This window comes from Triticum urartu, chromosome 3A (assembly GCF_056163025.1).
Source record: "Triticum urartu cultivar PI428250 chromosome 3A, HENAU_Tu73, whole genome shotgun sequence".
NCBI classification, from domain to species: Eukaryota; Viridiplantae; Streptophyta; class Magnoliopsida; order Poales; family Poaceae; genus Triticum; species Triticum urartu.
The window spans coordinates 76,735,942-76,755,789 of record NC_141875.1 but is presented as its reverse complement, the minus strand read 5'-3'; the positions used below and the strand labels follow the sequence as shown (position 1 = coordinate 76,755,789).

The window sequence follows — 19,848 nt, the reverse complement described above, 5'->3', positions numbered from 1 at the left end:
ACCAGTCTTCAATGACGATGTGTCCGGCGCGCAGATTGTCTTCGACGTTGCAAGGCGGGTTCCTCCTCCGAACACTTCAAATCAGTTGATCGTCAGTACTATATTTGGCTCTGTACAACAGTCATACCTCTGAATTACAAGGGCAGAATACAGATAAGCTCTGTCTTCTGAAGATTTCACTAGTGAGACATTACGTCCGGCCATTTTATTACTTCAAACCATTTTTTGGCCTCCAGTTTCGCGTTTCGAGACGCAACCACCGACATCACGTCTTGTCAAAGCAGAGATCGTGCCCCCTTATTACGGGATTTTCATCAATACGGGTTTGGGAAAACTAACCGTGCCATTTTGCACGACCCCTTGGAAATAGGCGAGCTTTAAGACTCATGGGGGACACATGATATTCACTGCCTTTATAAGGAGATAAGATTCCCCCTTTTTACCCCACGCCTTCCCCTTCCTTAGCACATCCGCCCTCAAGCTCCAGCGCCCAAGCTTCAATCCTCTTCGTTCCCAGAAAGTACTCCAGCCATGTCCGGATCCGGAGCACAGGGCAAGTGGATGGCTTCCTCCGTCACGGAGAAAAACATCAAGGAACTCCGGGAAGCAGGGTACCTGGCCAAGGAGATCGCCCACCGGCTTCTAGCCAAAAAGCAGATCATCCCCACTCTAAAGCCCGGCGAGAGGGTAGTGTTTATCCCTCATTGTCTTCGCGGACTGGGGTTTCCCCTTCATCCTTTTGTCCGCGGCCTCATGTTTTACTATGGGATAGATTTCCATGATCTAGCCCCAAATTCTTTCCTCAACATTTCGGCGTTTATCGTCGTATGCGAGGCATTCCTTCACATTTCCCCCCACTTCGGCCTATGGCTCAAGGTCTTCAATGTGAAGCCAAAAGTGGTGGATAGGCAGCAGGGCGGATTGCGGTGGCGCTATGGTGAGCAAACTTCCCAATGTCACTTGGCCCCAGGGCACCTTCGTGGAGACCGTGAAGGGATGGCAACAGGGGTGGTTCTATGTCACAGAGCCCCGTGACTCCACATGGGCTGCTCCTGCGGAGTTCAAGTCCGGACCCCAATGCGGCTGGCATCCTGGCTCAACAAGGGCCTGGACTGGGCGTCGTCTGACAAGGTAACGGTGCTGCAAAAGCGCATCAAGAGCATGGTAGATAAAAATACCAGCCTCGCCAGCGTGATCCAGGTGATGCTCTTCCGTCGAATTCTTCCCTGTCAGGCGTGTCAAGAGCCCATGTGGAAGTTCAACCCGGCCGGTCCCCGCACCTTGCAGCGGTTCTTCGGCACGAAGCATGAAGACATGTGGAAGTTGCTCTTCAAGACCAAGAAGTCATGTCCGGAGGCAACCGAAGACCTTGGCTACGACAGCATCCACGCCGCGACCCCCGTAAGTTCTTTGATAACCTTACTTTGCGAATCCAAGGAGCACACTAAACCCTTCATTTATTTTTGTAGGGCTGGAAGTAGAAAGCGGACCGGATTCACTGTCCGGCTCCGCTGCTCGAAGACCCAGCTATTCCTCTATTGACGAGGGTGCTGGTCCCGGCGCCGGAAAAGAAAGCCAAGGGGAAGGGCAAGGAGGCCAATGTAACACCCTCGATGCGACTATATCTCGCACGTGTCGAGGCACGACTTAGAGGCATAATCGCATTGAAGGCATATGTCGCAAGTTAGGCAATCTTCACAACATCCCATGTAATATAAATAATAAATGGGAGATAACATAGTTGGCTTACACTCGCCACGTCAATCAAGTACATAAATAACATTACATCAACCAAACACTCATGGCCCGACTACGGCGCCAAAATAAAAGATAACCCAACATGCGACACGGACCCAATCACCCCCAACTGGGCACCACTACTGATCATCGGGAAAGGAAACATAGTAACGTTGAGAGTCTTCGTCGAACTCCCACTTGAGCTCATACGCATCTGCTGGAGCGGAAACATCAGGCCCTGCATCTGGTGTAATAGTAATCTGTGAGCCACAGGGACTCAGCAATCTCGCACCCTCGCGATCAAGACTATTTAAGCTTAAAGGTATGACAGGGTAAAGATATGTGGAGCTGCAACAAGCGACTAGCAAATATGGTGGCTAACTTATTCGCAAAAGAGAGCGAGAAGAGGAGGCAAAGCGCGAGCGAGAAACTAGAGAACAACCTGCGCAAACATTACTCCAACACCGTGTCCACTTCCCGGACTCCGCCGAGAAGAGGCCATCACGGTAACATACTCAGTTGATTCATTTTAATTAATTAAGGTTCAAGTTATCTACAACCGGACATTAACAAATTCCCATCTGCCCATAACCGCGGGCACGGCTTTCGAAAGTTCAAATCCCTGCAGGGGAGTCCCAACTTAGCCCATGACAAGCTCTCACGGTCAACGAAGGAATAGACCTCCTCCCAAGACGTTCCGATCAGACTCGGTATCTCGGTTACTCAAGACACCTCGACAGGTTAAAACAAGACCAGCAACACCGCCTGAATGTGCCGACAAATCCCGATAGGAGCTGCACATACTCTTTCTCAGGAAACACTCAGATGAACACTACGTACAACTAAAACCAACCCTCAAGTTTCCCCGAGGTGGCGCTGCAAGTGGCTCTATTTGGACCAACACTCAGAGGAGCACTGGCCCGGGGGGGGGGGGTTAAAATAAGATGACCCTCGGGCTCCGGAAACCCAAGGGAAAAAGAGGCTAGGTGGCAAATGGTAAAACCAAGGTTGCGGATTGCTGGAAAAGCTTTAATCAAGGAAAAATATCAAGGGGTTCCCATTATAACCCAACCGCGTAAGGAACGCAAAATCCGGGAACATAACACCGATATGACGGAAACTAGGGCGGCAAGAGTGGAACAAAACACTAGGCGAGAGGCCGAGCCTTCCACCCTTTACCAAGTATATAGATGCATTAAGATAACAAGATAATATAATGATATCCCAACAAGTAAATAAATGTTCCAACAAGGAACGGCCTTCAATCTTCACCTGCAACTAGCAACGCTATAAGAGGGGCTGAGCAAAGCGGTAATATAGCCAATCAACGGTTTGCTAGGACATGGTGGGTTAGAGGTTTGACATGGCAATTTGGGAGGCTTGAAATAAAGTGGTAGGCATCGTAGCATTGGCATAGCAAAAGAGCGAGCAAACTAGCATAGCAAAGATAGTAGTGATTTCGAGGGTATGATCATCTTGCCTGCACAGTTGTCAGAGTTGACTGGATCCTCGAAAGCAAACTCAACGGGCTCCTCGTTAGCGAACTCGTCTCCTGGCTCTACCCAAACAAGACAAACAAGCAACAAGGACACAATCAACCGCGTGCAAACTCAAACAACACAATGCAAAGATGATATGCTATGCGGGATGCGATGCGGGATGCAAAATGCAAGATATGATAGGAAATGCATGAACCTGGCCTTAACTTGGAAATCCAAGTGTGCCACTACAAAGATGAGATGAAATCGCTTGAAAACGATATAAAGAACACCGGAATCGGAGTTACGGTTTGGAAATGGCAAGCGTTTCAAGAATGGCGCCGGTCCGCGATTTACAGCAAGTAGCCATCTAAATGCAATGAGATGAACATGCTACAGCACCCAAACATGACAACAAAATACATGACAGGGATGAATTCAAGATGCTTAACAAAAGTCTAGCACTGAGCCACGGCCAAATCATCCATTAACAGGTTCAAACAAGCATGGCAAAAATGCATATGACAAACAGATCTCAGACTTAGTGAAATTAACACTTGTCTGGAATTTCAGATCAGGTAGCCCTCTTCGAAGCAACAAAACTACAAGCTACAGGATATGAACATGGCAAAGTAAAGCATGGCCTGGAGCTACTCAAAGAGCTTAACTAAAGTCCCTTAGTGACCTTGTACCAAAAGGGGTCAGAAAATACAACTGCAAGCATGTGAACATAGCAAAAACATAATCAGTTTTCATACTTAGTGAAAACTGGAGCAAGCTGAAATATATCTCAAGTAGGCATGTTTACGAGCTCGATGCACTCACTATGACGCAAGTCACGGCAAGACAAGCATACACCCATCAATAAGGCACAAAATGCAATCTAGACATGGCAATAACAATAGCATAGCATGCACGGATCAACTACAACATCATCGGCAAAATTGCAAACAAGTTGATAATCTGCCCAGATTCACAAAGTAGCAAAAGTAGAGCTCGATTGACTCAAGCTAGGATGCTCCATAATTGCAAACAAAGACATGGATGGATAGAGCACTACAAGATTAACAAAACATCCTTACTGATCATCCTCAAAAGAGGCACAGATCACTAGGAAACAACAGGAACATATGGCATCATGAGATAAACAGCTCCAGGACTTGGTGAAATTACTAAGTCCCTGAAAACAGAATTAGCAAGTGCACTACTTTGCAAGCTTGCACTAGTCACCACACACATCAAAAAAATGCATGGGTTGCACCTCTGGAAAGATGAAAAAACCCTTAACAAAACACATGTAGAGCATCAGGGCATATCATGCACACATTAATCATGGCAAAAATGACAAAAACCTAAATGGAGTAGCAGATCTGACAATTATCTCAAGTAGCCCTCTTGTAACAGCATTTCGGGCATCAAGATGAACTCAAATTAAAATGATGCAATGGAATGAAATGATGTACTCTCTGAGATGAACATTTTGATATGCTATATGCATGAATCGGAGGTACGGATGCAAAGTTACGGAGCCGAGAACATGAGCACATGGATCTGCAAATCCGAGGACTTGGACGAAAAATTGAACCTCTCCGGGACAGATCTAGGGTTTCGCCGGGTGCGGAATCCGAGGTTCGCCGGGATCCCGCCAGAGCTCTTGCCGTACGACGAGGGAGAGGACGGGCCGGCGCTTGGGGGCGACGCCGGCGCGCTCCGGCGGCGGCGCGCGAGGCGGCGGCTCGGGGCGGCGAGCTCGCCGGGCGGCGGGACGCGCGGCCGGGCGGCGGGAGGCGGCGCGGTCCGGGCGGCAGCGACTGGAGAAGGAGGCGAGGCGGCGCCGGGCTGCCGCGGCCTAGGAAGAAGGAGGCACGGGCGGCGGCTTCACCGGGCGGCGAGGCGAGGCGAGGTGGGCCTCGGGGGCTGGCCACGGGCCTCCCGGGCCTGGCGGCGGAGTGGAACGGCAGCGGAGGCGGGGCCAATGGTGGCGTGCCACGTGGCGGCGGCGGGGCGGACCGGACGTGTCCGTCGGTGGCGAGATGTGTCCGGTGCGTGCGAAGACGAATGGATCTAGGGTTTCGGAGGGGAAGGAGGAGATTTTCGGGGGATCTTTAAATAGGCATAGGAGGAGCTAGGAGAGTCCAAATGAGGTGCGGTTTTCGGCCACGCGATCGTGATCGAACGCTCTAGATGATGGAGCAGAGATAGGTGGGTTTTGGGCCAAATTGGAGGGGTGTTGGGCTGCAACACACACGAGGCCTTTTCGGTCCCTCGGTTAACCGTTGGAGTATCAAACGAAGTCCAAATGATACGAAACTTGACAGACGGTCTACCGGTAGTAAAGCAAGGACGCTTGGCAAGTCTCGGTCCAATCCGGAAATTTTTAATCCCCACACACAAAAGAAAGCTAGAAATGGCCACCGGAGGAGAACGAAGCGCCGGAATGCAAAACGGACAACGGGGAAAATGCTCGAATGCATGAGACGAACACGTATGCAGATGCAATGCACATGATGACATGATATGAGATGCATGACAATGACAACAACACACGGAGACAAAAACCCGAACCCGAGAAAATAAAATAACTTAAGGCCAGAAACGACAAGAGTTGGAGTACATATTGGGTAAATCATATCCGGGGTGTTACAACACTCCACCACTACGAAAGGATCTCGTACCGAGATCTAGGACTGAAAGAACGCCGGGTACTCAGAACGGAGGTGATCCTCGCGTTCCCAGGTAGCTTCACGGTCGGAATGGTGTGACCACTTGACTTTGAGAAATTTGATTGACTTGTTGCGAGTCTTGCGTTCAGTCTCTTCAAGAATAGCAACTGGGTGCTCACGATAAGAGAGATCTTCTTGGAGCTCAATGTCCTCGAACTTGGTGGTGCGGTCAGGAGTCTTGAAGCACTTTCGGAGCTGAGAGACATGGAACACGTCATGAACATTTGCAAAGTTTGAAGGAAGCTCGAGTTGATAGGCGAGGTCGCCTCTCTTGCTGACAATATTGAAAGGTCCCACGTATCTAGGAGCAAGCTTCCCTTTGATACCGAAGCGACAAGTACCTTTTATAGGAGAGACGCGGAGGTAAACATGATCTCCGATCTCGAAAGCCAAATCACGGTGCTTACTATCATAGTAGCTCTTCTGGCGAGATTGGGCTGCTTTGAGGTTATCACAAATGACTTTGCACATTTCTTCTGCCTCTGTGATTAAGTCATTACCCAAAAGCTGACGTTCACCGGTTTCAGACCAGTTGAGAGGGGTACGGCACTTCCTGCCATACAGAATTTCAAATGGGGCCTTGCCCGAACTTGCTTGAAAACTGTTGTTGTAGGAGAATTCAGCATAAGGAAGACAATCCTCCCACTTCATGTCGAAGGAGATCACACAAGCCCTGAGCATATCTTTAAGAATCTGGTTGACACGCTCGACTTGACCGCTAGTTTGAGGATGGAAAGCTGTGCTGAAGCGGATGTTCGTGCCCATGGCCTTCTGAAAAGAATCCCGAAACTTCGAGGTAAAGATGCTGCCACGGTCTGAAGAGATCACTTGTGGAATACCGTGCAGAGAAACAATACGAGAGGTATAGAGTTCCGCCAATTGAGCTGTAGTGATCGACTCTTTGATAGGCAGAAAGTGAGCCACTTTGGTGAGTTTATCGATGACAACGAATATAGCATCATTGCCACGCTTGGACTTTGGAAACCCAGTCACGAAGTCCATTTCAATGTGGTCAAACTTCCATTCTGGAACGGCAAGAGGTTGGAGGAGACCTGCTGGCCTTTGGTGTTCTGCCTTCACTCTTCTGCAGACATCACATTCATTCACGAATTGAGCGATCTCGCGCTTCATTCGAGTCCACCAATAAGCTTGCTTAAGGTCCTGATACATCTTCGTGCTCCCAGGGTGGATGGAGAGGAGAGAATTGTGAGCCTCGTTCATGATCACTTTACGGAGGTCACCTTTGGGTACAACAATACGATCCTCGAAGAAGAGAGTGTCCTTGTCATCAAGGCGGTAGCACTTGTACTAGGGCTGACTCTTGGCAATCCCAATCTTCACCTTTTTCACCATAGCATCAAGAAGCTGGGCTTGGCGAATCTGGTCTTCTAAGGTAGGAGAGACTAGAAGGTTGGCGAGGAAACCTTGAGGAACAACTTGCAGATTAAGTTTGCGGAAAGCTTCACAAAGCTCGGGTTGATAAGGCTTGAGAATCAGACTGTTGCAGTAAGCTTTCCTGCTCAATGCGTCAGCAATCACATTGGCCTTACCTGGAGTATACTCGACACTCGGATTATACTCTTGAATCATTTCAACCCATCGAGTTTGCCTGAGGTTGAGATTAGGCTGAGTGAAGATGTACTTGAGACTCTTGTGATCAGTGAAAATGTCCAGTTTTCTTCCCAATAGAAGATGTCTCCAAGTCAAAAGAGCGTGCACAACTGCCGCCAACTCGAGATCATGAGTGGGGTAGTTCTTCTCATTAGGCTTCAACTGGCGAGATGTATAAGCAACAACTTTCTTCTCTTGCATCAATACTGCGCCAAGACCTTGGAGAGAGGCATCACAAAAGACCTCGTACGGCTTGGATTCATCAGGCGGAGTCAGAACTGGAGCAGTGATCAATTTCTCTTTCAAAGTGTTGAAAGCAATGTCACACTCCGGAGACCGAACGTACTTGACGTGCTTCTGAAGAAGATTTGAGAGAGGCTTCGCGATCTTAGAAAACTTTTCAACGAATCTTCGGCAATAGCTTGCGAGACCGAGGAAGCTACGGAGTTGCTTCACATTCTGAGGAGGTTCCCAATTCACAATTGCAGACACCTTCTCAGGATTCACGGCAATGCCCTTGGCAGAGATGATATGACCAAGATAAAGAACCTCATCGAGCCAAAATTCACACTTGGAGAACTTGGCATAGAACTGATGTTCTCTGAGCTTATCAAGAACCAAACGCAAGTGCTTGGCATGATCTTCCTTGTTCTTGGAGAAAACCAGAATGTCGTCGAGATAGACCAAAAGGAAGTCATTGGTGTAGGCGTTGAAGATGAAGTTCATCATGCGAGAGAACGTCGGAGGAGCGTTGATGAGGCCAAAAGACATGACAGTGTATTCATATGAACCAAAGCTTGTTCTGAAAGCCGTCTTGGGAATATCTTGCTCACGGATTCGAATCTGATGATAACCCATACGGAGATCAAGCTTGGAGAATACTCGAGCACCTTTGAGTTGTTCGAACAGCTCATTGATGTTGGGAAATGGGTATTTGTTCTTGATGGTCTTCTTATTCACTGAACGGTAATCAACACAAAGTCGGTCCGTTCCATCCTTCTTCTTCACAAAAAGAACACCACAACCCCACGGAGAAGAACTAGGCCGGATGAGACCCATTTTCTCTTGAATATCGAGTTGCTTCTTCAGCTCCTTCAACTCTTCAGGTCCGAGTTTGTAAGGACGTTTGCACACAGGTTCCGTGCCAGGCTCAAGATCAATAACGAATTCAACTGGCCGGTGCGGAGGCATTCCTGGTAGCTCTTCTAGAAAAATGTCTTGATATTCGCAAACGACTGGAATTTGCGAGATAGCATCGAGTTCACCCTTCTCATTGAGAGAAAACAGACGGATGGTATCGTCCCGAGCGGCAAAGATAATTACATCCTCAGACGAATGAGTCAATTGAATCTGCCTGGCAGCACAATCAAGATGTGCCTTGTGCTTAGAAAGACAATCCATCCCGAGAATAAGATCAATATCCGAGTTACCAAGAACCACCGGAGAAGAGAGAAACTTGTAGTCACCCAAAGTGATAGAGACATCCGGGACGCAATTGTTAGAAGTCATTTGCTTGCCCGGAGACACAATCTTCAACGGAACAAGAATCCTTTCGGTCACAAAATCATGCTTGGCCACAAATGGAGTTGAAATAAAAGAAAGCGATGCACCAGTGTCAAAAAGAACTTTTGCAGGAACATCGTTAACAGGAAGGTTACCCATAATCACATCTGGTGAGTCCTCTGCCTGAGCTGCATTCAGCAAATTGACCTTGGCGTGCTTGGGATTATGCTTGACCACAGCTGTACTTGCCGATCTGACAGGAGGAGGAGGAGGAAGACGCCTCTGGTTGAAACACTTGTTGGCATAGTGACCCTTCTGTTGGCACTTGTTGCACGTGACCTCTGAAAGCGGACGGTGATACGGAGCACTCGATCTTGGAGCTTGAGACGAAGTCTTGTTCTGAAAGCTAGGGTTGGGTGGGTGGGAAGAGCCACTGCCACCTTTGCTCTTCTGTTGATACGGCTGACGGAACGGAGGAGGAGGAAGCCAATACTTCTGCTGCTTGGCCACTTGAGTAGAGGAAGAAGGAGTAACATCTCTGACTCACTTCTTGGAAGCATCACACCTCAACTGAGCAGCCTCTTGCTTCAGTGCCATGTTGTAGAACTCATCGTATCTCAAGGGCTCAAAGAGAACAAGAGCTAGCTGAATTTCTTCTCTGAGACCACCCCTGAATTGATATATCATGCTCTTCTCATCAGGGACGTCCTGCTTGGCAAAGCGGGCGAGCTTCTGAAACAACTTGTTGTAGTCATAGACAGACAAAGAGCCTTGCTTCAGGTTGCGGAATTCCTCACGCTTGCTTTCAACCACGCTCTGCGGAATATGATGAGCTCGGAAATCTCGACGGAAATCATCCCAAGTGATAACACGCCCACCTCTGGAGTCCTTGTACTGCTGGAACCATTCTGCAGCTTGATCCTTGAGTTGGAAGGAAGCGAACTTGACAAAGTCCTCAGGCCTGACGTTACTACACTCGAAATGCTTGCACAGATCCACAAGCCAATCATCAGCATCGGTTGCCTCAACACAATTGCTGAAAGTCTTTGGCCCGTTAGCAAGGAACTGGTTGAGTGTAGCAAAGTGATTCTGATTGTTGCCTTGATTCCCTTGGTTGCCTTGATTATGCTCTTGGAGAATTTGCATGATCAACTGTGTGTTTTCATTGGTTGCGGCCATCACAGCTTGCCATGCCTCCGGAGGAGGTGGAGGTGGTGGCGGATCAGGATACAGAGTCGTGCGCATTGGAGGAGCCATCCTGAAGAGGTTGACCACCATTAGCACATTGACAGACAAATATTGAAGCTGAATCCAACGGAATGAAAATGGCAACATATAGTCTTCACATCCGAACAAAATGAACGAATGCATTCCTCTTGAAATGGTCACATATCCATAAATTGAGAAGCCACGTAGAATTAAGGTAGAGAAATAAATCAACAAGGTACGGATCAAGAACGAATAATCGGTAAGAAATCCCAATCTCAAACCAATATCCGTGGAAGAAGAACTAGAGCTACTAGAATTCCCACCTATGAAACTCCTGAACCTTTCCGGTTATGCAATCAGGTGTTGGGGATACAGGGGAAGCATAATATCTCACCCAAACTAGCAAATCCTACATCCAGCTGTATCCATCCTTCAACACATAACCAAGAAACCTTCGGAAACCATCTACCTCAACCTTTGAAAAGCATCCGTTATACGAGTTATGGCGATACTCCCGAACTCCCGCCCCAGTACTGGGTGGCGTCGAGGTTATCTCACCAACGAACTGCATAAAAGAGATTTTCAATGTCGGCGTACTAAACTCAGGTATTCCAGAACTGCAACGATAAAATTATGATGACAACACCTCAGAGCTCAACTCCCCGGGACACTTCCACTAAACCCCTGATAGGAGGCACCAAGACAATGTTCTCATCATAAAACCATCGGAACGATTCCAAGATACCCGCGTGATCCTAAATTTTTTGTAGTGAAATTTGAGAAGAGAAGAGTCAAAACTCTACGTCAGGATGCCTTACCATAGCGATGAGCAGACTGGGAAGTAAAAAGAATTCCTAAGCTCTCCGATATATAATTCCTAATGACTCAAAACATTTTTCTAGACACAACTCGGCCACTAAAAACGATCAAGCAATGGGGCTCCTAAGGTCGGGGAAGGCTCTGATACCAACTTGTAACACCCTCGATGCGACTATATCTCCCACGTGTCGAGGCACGACTTAGAGGCATAATCGCATTGAAGGCACATGTCGCAAGTTAGGCAATCTTCACAACATCCCATGTAATATAAATAATAAAGGGGAGATAACATAGTTGGCTTACACTCGCCACGTCAATCAAGTACATAAATAACATTACATCAACCAAACACTCATGGCCCGACTACGGCGCCAAAATAAAAGATAACCCAACATGCGACACGGACCCAATCACCCCCAACTGGGCACCACTACTGATCATCGGGAAAGGAAACATAGTAACGTTGAGAGTCTTCGTCGAACTCCCACTTGAGCTCATACGCGTCTGCTGGAGCGGAAACATCAGGCCCTGCATCTGGTGTAATAGTAATCTATGAGCCACAGGGACTCAGCAATCTCGCACCCTCGCGATCAAGACTATTTAAGCTTAAAGGTATGACAGGGTAAAGATATGTGGAGCTGCAGCAAGCGACTAGCAAATATGGTGGCTAACTTATTCGCAAAAGAGAGCGAGAAGAGGAGGCAAAGAGCGAGCGAGAAACTAGAGAACAACCTGCGCAAACATTACTCCAACACCGTGTCCACTTCCCGGACTCCGCCGAGAAGAGGCCATCACGGTAACATACTCAGTTGATTCATTTTAATTAATTAAGGTTCAAGTTATCTACAACCGGACATTAACAAATTTCCATCTGCACATAACCGCGGGCACGGGTTTCGAAAGTTCAAATCCCTGCAGGGGAGTCCCAACTTCGCCCATGACAAGCTCTCACGGTCAATGCAGGAATAGACCTCCTCCCAAGACGTTCCGATCAGACTCGGTATCTCGGTTACTCAAGACACCTCGACAGGTTAAAACAAGACCAGCAACACCGGCCGAATGTGCCGACAAATCCCGATAGGAGCTGCACATATCTCTTTCTCAGGGAACACTCAGATGAACACTACGTACAACTAAAACCAACCCTCAAGTTGCCCCGAGGTGGCGCTGCAAGTGGCTCTATTTGGACCAACACTCAGAGGAGCACTGGCCCGGGGGGGTTAAAATAAGATGACCCTCGGGCTCCGGAAACCCAAGGGAAAAAGAGGCTAGGTGGCAAATGGTAAAACCAAGGTTGGGCATTGCTGGAAAAGCTTTAATCAAGGCAAAATATCAAGGGGTTCCCATTATAACCCAACCGCGTAAGGAACGCAAAATCCGGGAACATAACACCGATATGACGGAAACTAGGGCGGCAAGAGTGGAACAAAACACTAGGCGAGAGGCCGAGCCTTCCACCCTTTACCAAGTATATAGATGCATTAAGATAACAAGATAATATAATGATATCCCAACAAGTAAATAAATGTTCCAACAAGGAACGGCCTTCAATCTTCACCTGCAACTAGCAACGCTATAAGAGGGGCTGAGCAAAGCGGTAACATAGCCAATCAACGGTTTGCTAGGACATGGTGGGTTAGAGGTTTGACATGGCAATTTGGGAGGCTTGAAAGAAAGTGGTAGGCATCGTAGCATTGGCATAGCAAAAGAGCGAGCAAACTAGCATAGCAAAGATAGTAGTGATTTCGAGGGTATGATCATCTTGCCTGCACAGTTGTCAGAGTTGACTGGATCCTCGAAAGCAAACTCAACGGGCTCCTCGTTAGCGAACTCGTCTCCTGGCTCTACCCAAACAAGACAAACAAGCAACAAGGACACAATCAACCGCGTGCAAACTCAAACAACACAATGCAAAGATGATATGCTATGCGGGATGCGATGCGGGATGCAAAATGCAAGATATGACAGGAAATACATGAACCTGGCCTCAACTTGGAAATCCAAGTGTTCCATTGGAAATATGAGATGAAATCGATTGAAAACGATATAAAGAACACCGGAATCGGAGTTACGGTTTGGAAATGGCAAGCGTTTCAAGAATGGCACCGGTCTGCGATTTACAGCAAGTAGCCATCTAAATGCAATGGGATGAACATGCTACAACACCCAAACATTACAACAAAATACATGGCAGGGATGCATTCAAGATGCTTAACAAAAGTCTAGCACTAAGCCACGGCCAAATCATCCATTAACAGGTTCAAACAAGCATGGCAAAAATGCATATGACAAACAGATCTCAGACTTAGTGAAATTAACACTTGTCTGGAATTTCAGATCAGGTAGCCCTCTTCGAAGCAACAAAACTACAAGCTACAGGATCTGAACGTGGCAAAGTAAATCATGTCCTGGAGCTACTCAAAGAGCTTAACAAAAGTCCCTTAGTGACCTTGTGCCAAAAGGGATCAGAAAATACAATTGCAAGCATGTGAACATAGCAAAAACACAATCAGTTTTCATACTTAGTGAAAACTGGAGCAAGCTGAAATATATCTCAAGTAGGCATGTTTACGAGCTCGATGCACTCACTATGACGCAAGTCACGGCAAGACAAGCATACACCCATCAATAAGGCACAAAATGCAATCTAGACATGGCAAGAACAATAGCATAGCATGCACGGATCAACTACAACATTATTGGCAAAATTGCAAACAAGTTGACAATCTGCCCAGATTCACAAAGTAGCAAAAGTAGAGCTCGATTGACTCAAGCTAGGGTGCTCCATAATTGCAAACAAAGACATGGATGGATAGGGAACTACAAGATTAACAAAACATCCTTACTGATCATCCTCAAAAGAGGCACGGATCACTAGGAAACAACATGAACATATGGCATCATGAGATAAACAGCTCCAGGACTTAGTGAAATTACTAAGTCCCTGAAAACAGAATTAGCAAGTGCACCACTTTGCAAGCTTGCACTAGTCACCACACACATCACAAAAATGCATGGGTTGCACCTCTGGAAAGATGACAAAACCCTTAACAAAACACATGTAGAGCATCAGGGCATATCATGCACACATTAATCATGGCAAAAAAGACAAAAACCTAAATGGAGTAGCAGATCTGACAATTATCTCAAGTAGCCCTCCTGTAACAGCATTTCGGGCATGAAGATGAACTCAAATGAAAATGATGCAATGGAATGAAATGATGTACTCTCTAAGGTGAACATTTTGATATGCTATATGCATGAATCGGAGCTACGTATGCAAAGTTACGGAGCCGAGAACATGAGCACATGGATCTGCAAATCCGAGGACTTAGACGAAAAATTGAACCTCTCCGGGACAGATCTAGGGTTTCGCCGGGTGCGGAATCCGAGGTTCGTCGGGATCCCGCCGGAGCTCTTGCCGGACGACGAGGGAGAGGACGGGCCGGCGCGCTCCGGCGGCGGCGCGCGAGGCGGCGGCTCGGGGCGGCGAGCTCGCCGGGCGGCGGGACGCGCGGCCGGGCGGCGGGAGGCGGCGCGGTCCGGGCGGCCGCGACCGAAGAAGGAGGCTAGGCGGCGCCGGGCTGCCGCGTCCGAGGAAGAAGGAGGCACGGGCGGCGGCTTCACCGGGCGGCGGGGCGAGGCGAGGTGGGCCTCGGGGGCCGGCCACGGGCCTCCCGGGCCTGGCGGCGGAGTGGAACGGCGGCGGAGGCGGGGCCAATGGTGGCGTGCCACGTGGCGGCGGCGGGGCGGACCGGACGTGTCCGTCGGTGGCGAGATGTGTCCGGTGCGCGCGAAGACGAATGGATCTAGGGTTTCGGAGGGGAAGGAGAAGGAGATTTTCGGGGGATCTTTAAATAGGCATAGGAGGAGCTAGGAGAGTCCAAATGAGGTGCGGTTTTCGGCCACGCGATCGTGATCGAACGCTCTAGATGATGGAGCAGAGATAGGTGGGTTTTGGGCCAAATTGGAGGGGTGTTGGGCTGCAACACACACGAGGCCTTTTCGGTCCCTCGGTTAACCGTTGGAGTATCAAACGAAGTCCAAATGATACGAAACTTGACAGGCGGTCTACCGGTAGTAAACCAAGGCCGCTTGGGAAGTCTTGGTCCAATCTGGAAATGTTTAATCCCCACACACGAAAGAAAGCTAGAAATGTCCACCGGAGGAGAACGAAGCGCCGGAATGCAAAACGGACAACGGGGAAAATGCTCGAATGCATGAGACGAACACGTATGCAGATGCAATGCACATGATGACATGATATGTGATGCATGACAACGACAACAACACATGGAGACAAAGAACCCGAACCCAAGGAAATAAAATAACTTAATGCCAGAAATGACAAGAGTTGGAGTACAAATTGGGAAAGTTACATCCGGGGTGTTACAGCCAAGAGCGGCCTCCACCGTAAGAGTGCTTCAGACGTAGTGTCCAAGGACATCGGAACCCTCTCCTCCCCCGACGAAGAGGAAGAGGAGGAGGAAGAGAGCAACTCCCCCCTAAGGGGGAGAAGAAGAAACGGGTAGCCTCTGTCGATCTAGAGGCGGAGGCGTCCAAGAAAGGGAGGACGTCCCTTACGGATGACTCCGAATCGGACGCCGATGAGTGGAACCCAGGCCAAAGCCCCTGGCTGGATCGTAAGTACTCAAAGGTATGTATATGTCTGGCTTTTCTGGCTTATAGTTGTAATGCATTTAAATTGTATGCTGCAGTCCCTTACGTATTCAGAGTTCCTTATGCTTGTCAAGATCTGCAAGCATTTCTTCTCTAAATATGCTTCTTGCTTACTTGAGCAATTTTAGTTTTCTGAATATGCAACTCCTCCTGAAGGTTGGAAACACATTTAGTTTGTGATAGTTAATCATGCTACCAATTTATTTGTTTCAATTCTCCTCTTTCTAGCAAACAACAACAAGGTTACGTCTGAATATGCAAGATGCTAAATGCAGATATCTAGAATCAACCAGAAGCTAACATGAAGACTGATTAAAGAAAGAGGTGGTGGGGGATCATCTATTACCTTGCAAATTCGTGAAGCAAGTTCTTCTCCAGGTTTATATCTTCTCGGTTTTGATTTTCTTCCAGATAGATCTATCATTCTAAAATGATATGACGACTCATCCATTTTTTTTGGATTGTTCTGCTGTTGTGGATCTAAGGGCGTTTGGAGGAGAAGGACTTTGCAAGGAAGAAATTTAGCACAAGATCTATAGAGAGGTCAGAAGAGATCAGCACATCTCATGTTTGTTTCAGCATCCATGGCGGTAGCTGAGTGTTTGCGGTGTCGGGGATGAAAGAGGAGGAAGAAGACCTAGTGGCTCTGCACGTTAGGTGGATTCTGTGTAGTGGGTCTGTCTCTTAGCGGGTTCATGCCCATTTTAGTTTTGGGCTGATGACTGAAGGCAAAAATATAAAGTCAGAACTCTTTTTTCAGCCCGTTTGACTGCTAGCCTTTTTCGACTGACCACAACTTTGGGTCAGTCAATTTGTTCTGAATAGTTATGTTTCCTTACCTTCTACAAATCGACTGATCCCTTTCTTGAGTCAGTCGATTGATCTATAGCCGCTCCCGTTTTGAGAAGTCAGTGGAGTACTTTATGATGATGATTAGATTGCAGCGCATTTTTCGCTCATTCTCTCTTGGTGTTTTGTTCGTGCATCCCTGTCGCCCATACCTTGAGATGCATGGCTCGGCAGAAAGTGCCGAATTCCATCATGATTGCCAATTCATATTTCTCGATGAGGACAGCCTACTGGAATTACGGGAGCATCTACAGGATATTAGTTAGTACTCCTACTAATCAAACTAACTTATTACATGGTTTCAGATCACGAAATTCACTTGCGGCGGGTTCGTGATGGGCCTGCGGTTCAACCACGCGTCGGCGGACGGCATGGGCGCGGCGCAGTTCATCAAGGCGGTGGGCGACATGGCGCGAGGGCTCCCGGAGCTGGCGGTGAAGCCGGTGTGGGACAGGGAGAAGTTCCCCAACCCGAGCATCAAGCCTGGCCCGCTCCCGGAGCTCCTCGTGCTGGCGCTGGACTACATCATGCTCGACTTCCCCACGGGCTACATCGACGGGCTCAATACGCAGTACAAGGCGCACAGCGGCAAGTTCTGCTCCGGCTTCGACGTGCTGACGGCCAAGCTGTGGCAGTGCCGCACCCGGGCGCTGAACCTGGAGCCAGAGGCCACGGTGAAGCTCTGCTTCTTCGCCAGCGTGCGCCACCTGCTGAAGCTGGACGCCGGGTACTACGGCAACTCCATCTTCCCCGTGAAGATGTCCGGGAGCAGCAAGAAGGTGCTGGACTCGTCGGTGATGGAGGTGATCGACATGATCCGGGAGGCGAAGCAGCGGATGGCGGTGGAGTTCTTCCAGTTCGCCAAGGAGGAGACGCGGCAGGATCCCTTCCAGATGAGCTTCGACTACGAGTCCATCTACGTCTCCGACTGGAGCAAGCTGGGGTTCTCCGACGTGGACTACGGCTTCGGCCCGCCCATGTTCGCCGGGCCGCTCGTGAACAAGGACTTCATCGCCTCCGTTGTCATCCTCAAGGCGCCGCTGCCGCTGGACGGCACCTGGATGCTCGCCAGCTGCGTCACCAAGGAGCACTCGGAGGAGTTCGCCCGCGGCATGAAGGAGGACCTGCCATGAGCGAGCTCCTTCGCTTTGCTTTGCTAGACGACCGAGAGAACCTTGGCATGCATGCATGCATGCATGCAGGGGGTGGGGATGGAAGCATCGTGGAGCTCTGCTGATGCGGCTGTTTGGTTGATATATTGTTGCCGATGTTGTTGTATTTGTACCCGTTTTCGTTGTATTTACTTACTTTGTTTCTACATCCATCTTGAGCAGTACGTTACCATTCTTAGAATGTAGACAGCCAATTTGATTTTTTAATCATTTGATACGAGACAATAAAAATGATACATACCTGCATTTGGTTACTTGATTGATGATGGCTTGTATGGTTGCAAAACTCAAGAGGGACCAGAGGCATGGCGCTTTTAGAAAAAAATATATTTTGAGTCATGTATGGTGGGCTTCGTCTCTGCGGGCCATAGGGAAACACTAAAGCCCACAGCACAAGAAGCCCGATTAAGATGTGTCGGTTCTATGGGTCACCGCGAGCACGCGTCGAGGCTGGGTTTCGTTTAGTCCCACATGGCCAGACGAGAAGAACTTTGATCGCTTTATATAGGGCTTTAACCGGCCTCATCATCGCCGGGCTTGGTGGCGCTAGCCTCTTACCGTAGATGAACGGGGCAACCAGAATTTGCAAGCCTCACATGGTGCACCGTGTGAGTGCAGCTCTCTGAAATCTCACTAGATTTAAGCAAGCGGACGTATATCCCTGTGGTGTACTGCTCCCGCAGCTTGTCTGGGGACTTTGGATTTAATTAAGCAAGCGGACCACTATCCCTGTACCGCTCCCGCAGCTTGTCTAGAAAATTGTTTTTCATTTTTTCATCTATTGAAATTTAGGATGCGTGCACCGATGCATCAGGCATGTGTATTGGGGAATGGGGAGAATATCACGTGATACCAAATTCGAAAAAATCAAATTTAAATCATTCCAAAAAAATATATGAATGTTTGCAACACATGTGTCTACAAACCCTAAGAAATCAAGATCCAAATTTGATATACACATTGAGAAGCAAAAAAGACAAACCTGTTGTGAATAGTGTAGCTTTTCACACTTTTCATGTTTTTTTCTTTATCGACACTATTCATTCTGAATTTATCACGGAAGCATCTAAGTGATGGTATCATCTTCCATTCTCCCCTGTGTATTGCTCCTGCAGCTCGTCTAGTGATTTTTTTTTCATTTTTTATCTATTGAAATTTATGATGCATTAGAAGTGTAAATATTCTTTTTTATGGTTCCAATATGCGGGGTTTGTTCGGCCGTAACCCGTGCGAGCCCGCAAAACGCGTGTTTTTTCTTCTTCTGAATTTGACACATATCTCATATATTACACAAAATTATGAATTCAAAAAACATAAAATGTCAATATTATGAATCCAAATGAAAATAACAATTCAAATCACTGAATAAAACTAATAATTCAATACAACAATTGTCCCGAATACAATAAATGGTACCGACTGTCGATGGCAAAACCGGCAGATCTCGGGTAGGGGGTCCCGAACTGTGCGTCTAAGGATCGATGGTAACAGGAGACAGGGGACACGATGTTTACCCAGGTTCGGGCCCTCTTGATGGAGGTAATACCCTACTTCCTACTTGATTGACTTTGATGAGTATAGGGGTTACAATAGTTGATCTATCACGAGATCGTAATGGCTAAACCCTAGATGTCTAGCCTATATGATTATGATTGTGATTGCCTCTATGGACTAAACCCTCTAGTTTATATAGATGCCGGAGGGGACAAGGGTTTGTACAGAGTCGATTTACAGAGAAAGAAATCTTCATATCCGCACGCTAAGCTTGCCTTCCACGCTAAGGAGAGTTCCATCCGAACACGGGGAAAGTCTTTCGTCTTGTATCTCCATGGCCCATTAGTCCGACCCATATCACTTAGCCCGGATGCCCGAGGAGCCCATAATCCTAGACTCCCTCAGTAGCCCCTGAACCAGTCTTCAATGACGATGTGTCCGGCGCGCAGATTGTCTTCAACGTTGCAAGGCGGGTTCCTCCTCCGAATACTTCAAATCAGTTGATCGTCAGTACTATATTTGGCTCTGTACAACAGTCATACCTCTGAATTACAAGGGCAGAATACAGATAAG

The 19,848-nt window shown here is 48.0% G+C and overlaps 1 protein-coding gene across 1 annotated transcript; it reads left to right on the top strand.

Moving 5' to 3' along the window:
• Window positions 1-4,752: 4,752 nt before the first annotated feature.
• Window positions 4,753-17,789, top strand: LOC147978648 (acyl transferase 9-like). The gene is made up of 2 exons (XM_087514839.1): window positions 4,753-5,118; window positions 16,915-17,789. The coding sequence occupies exons 1-2, from the start codon at window positions 4,753-4,755 to the stop codon at window positions 17,740-17,742; spliced, it is 1,194 nt and encodes a 397-aa protein (XP_087370965.1). The 3' UTR covers window positions 17,743-17,789.
• The last annotated feature ends 2,059 nt before the right edge of the window (window positions 17,790-19,848 follow it).

Excerpts from the sequence above, each read along its gene's own strand:
- LOC147978648 (XM_087514839.1), top strand. The coding sequence starts at position 4,753 with ATGAGCACATGGATCTGCAAATCCGAGGACTTGGACGAAAAATTGAAC. Across the intron at positions 5,119-16,914 it reads GGGCGGCGAGGCGAGGCGAG|ATCACGAAATTCACTTGCGG; the intron begins GTGGGCCTCGGG and ends ACATGGTTTCAG.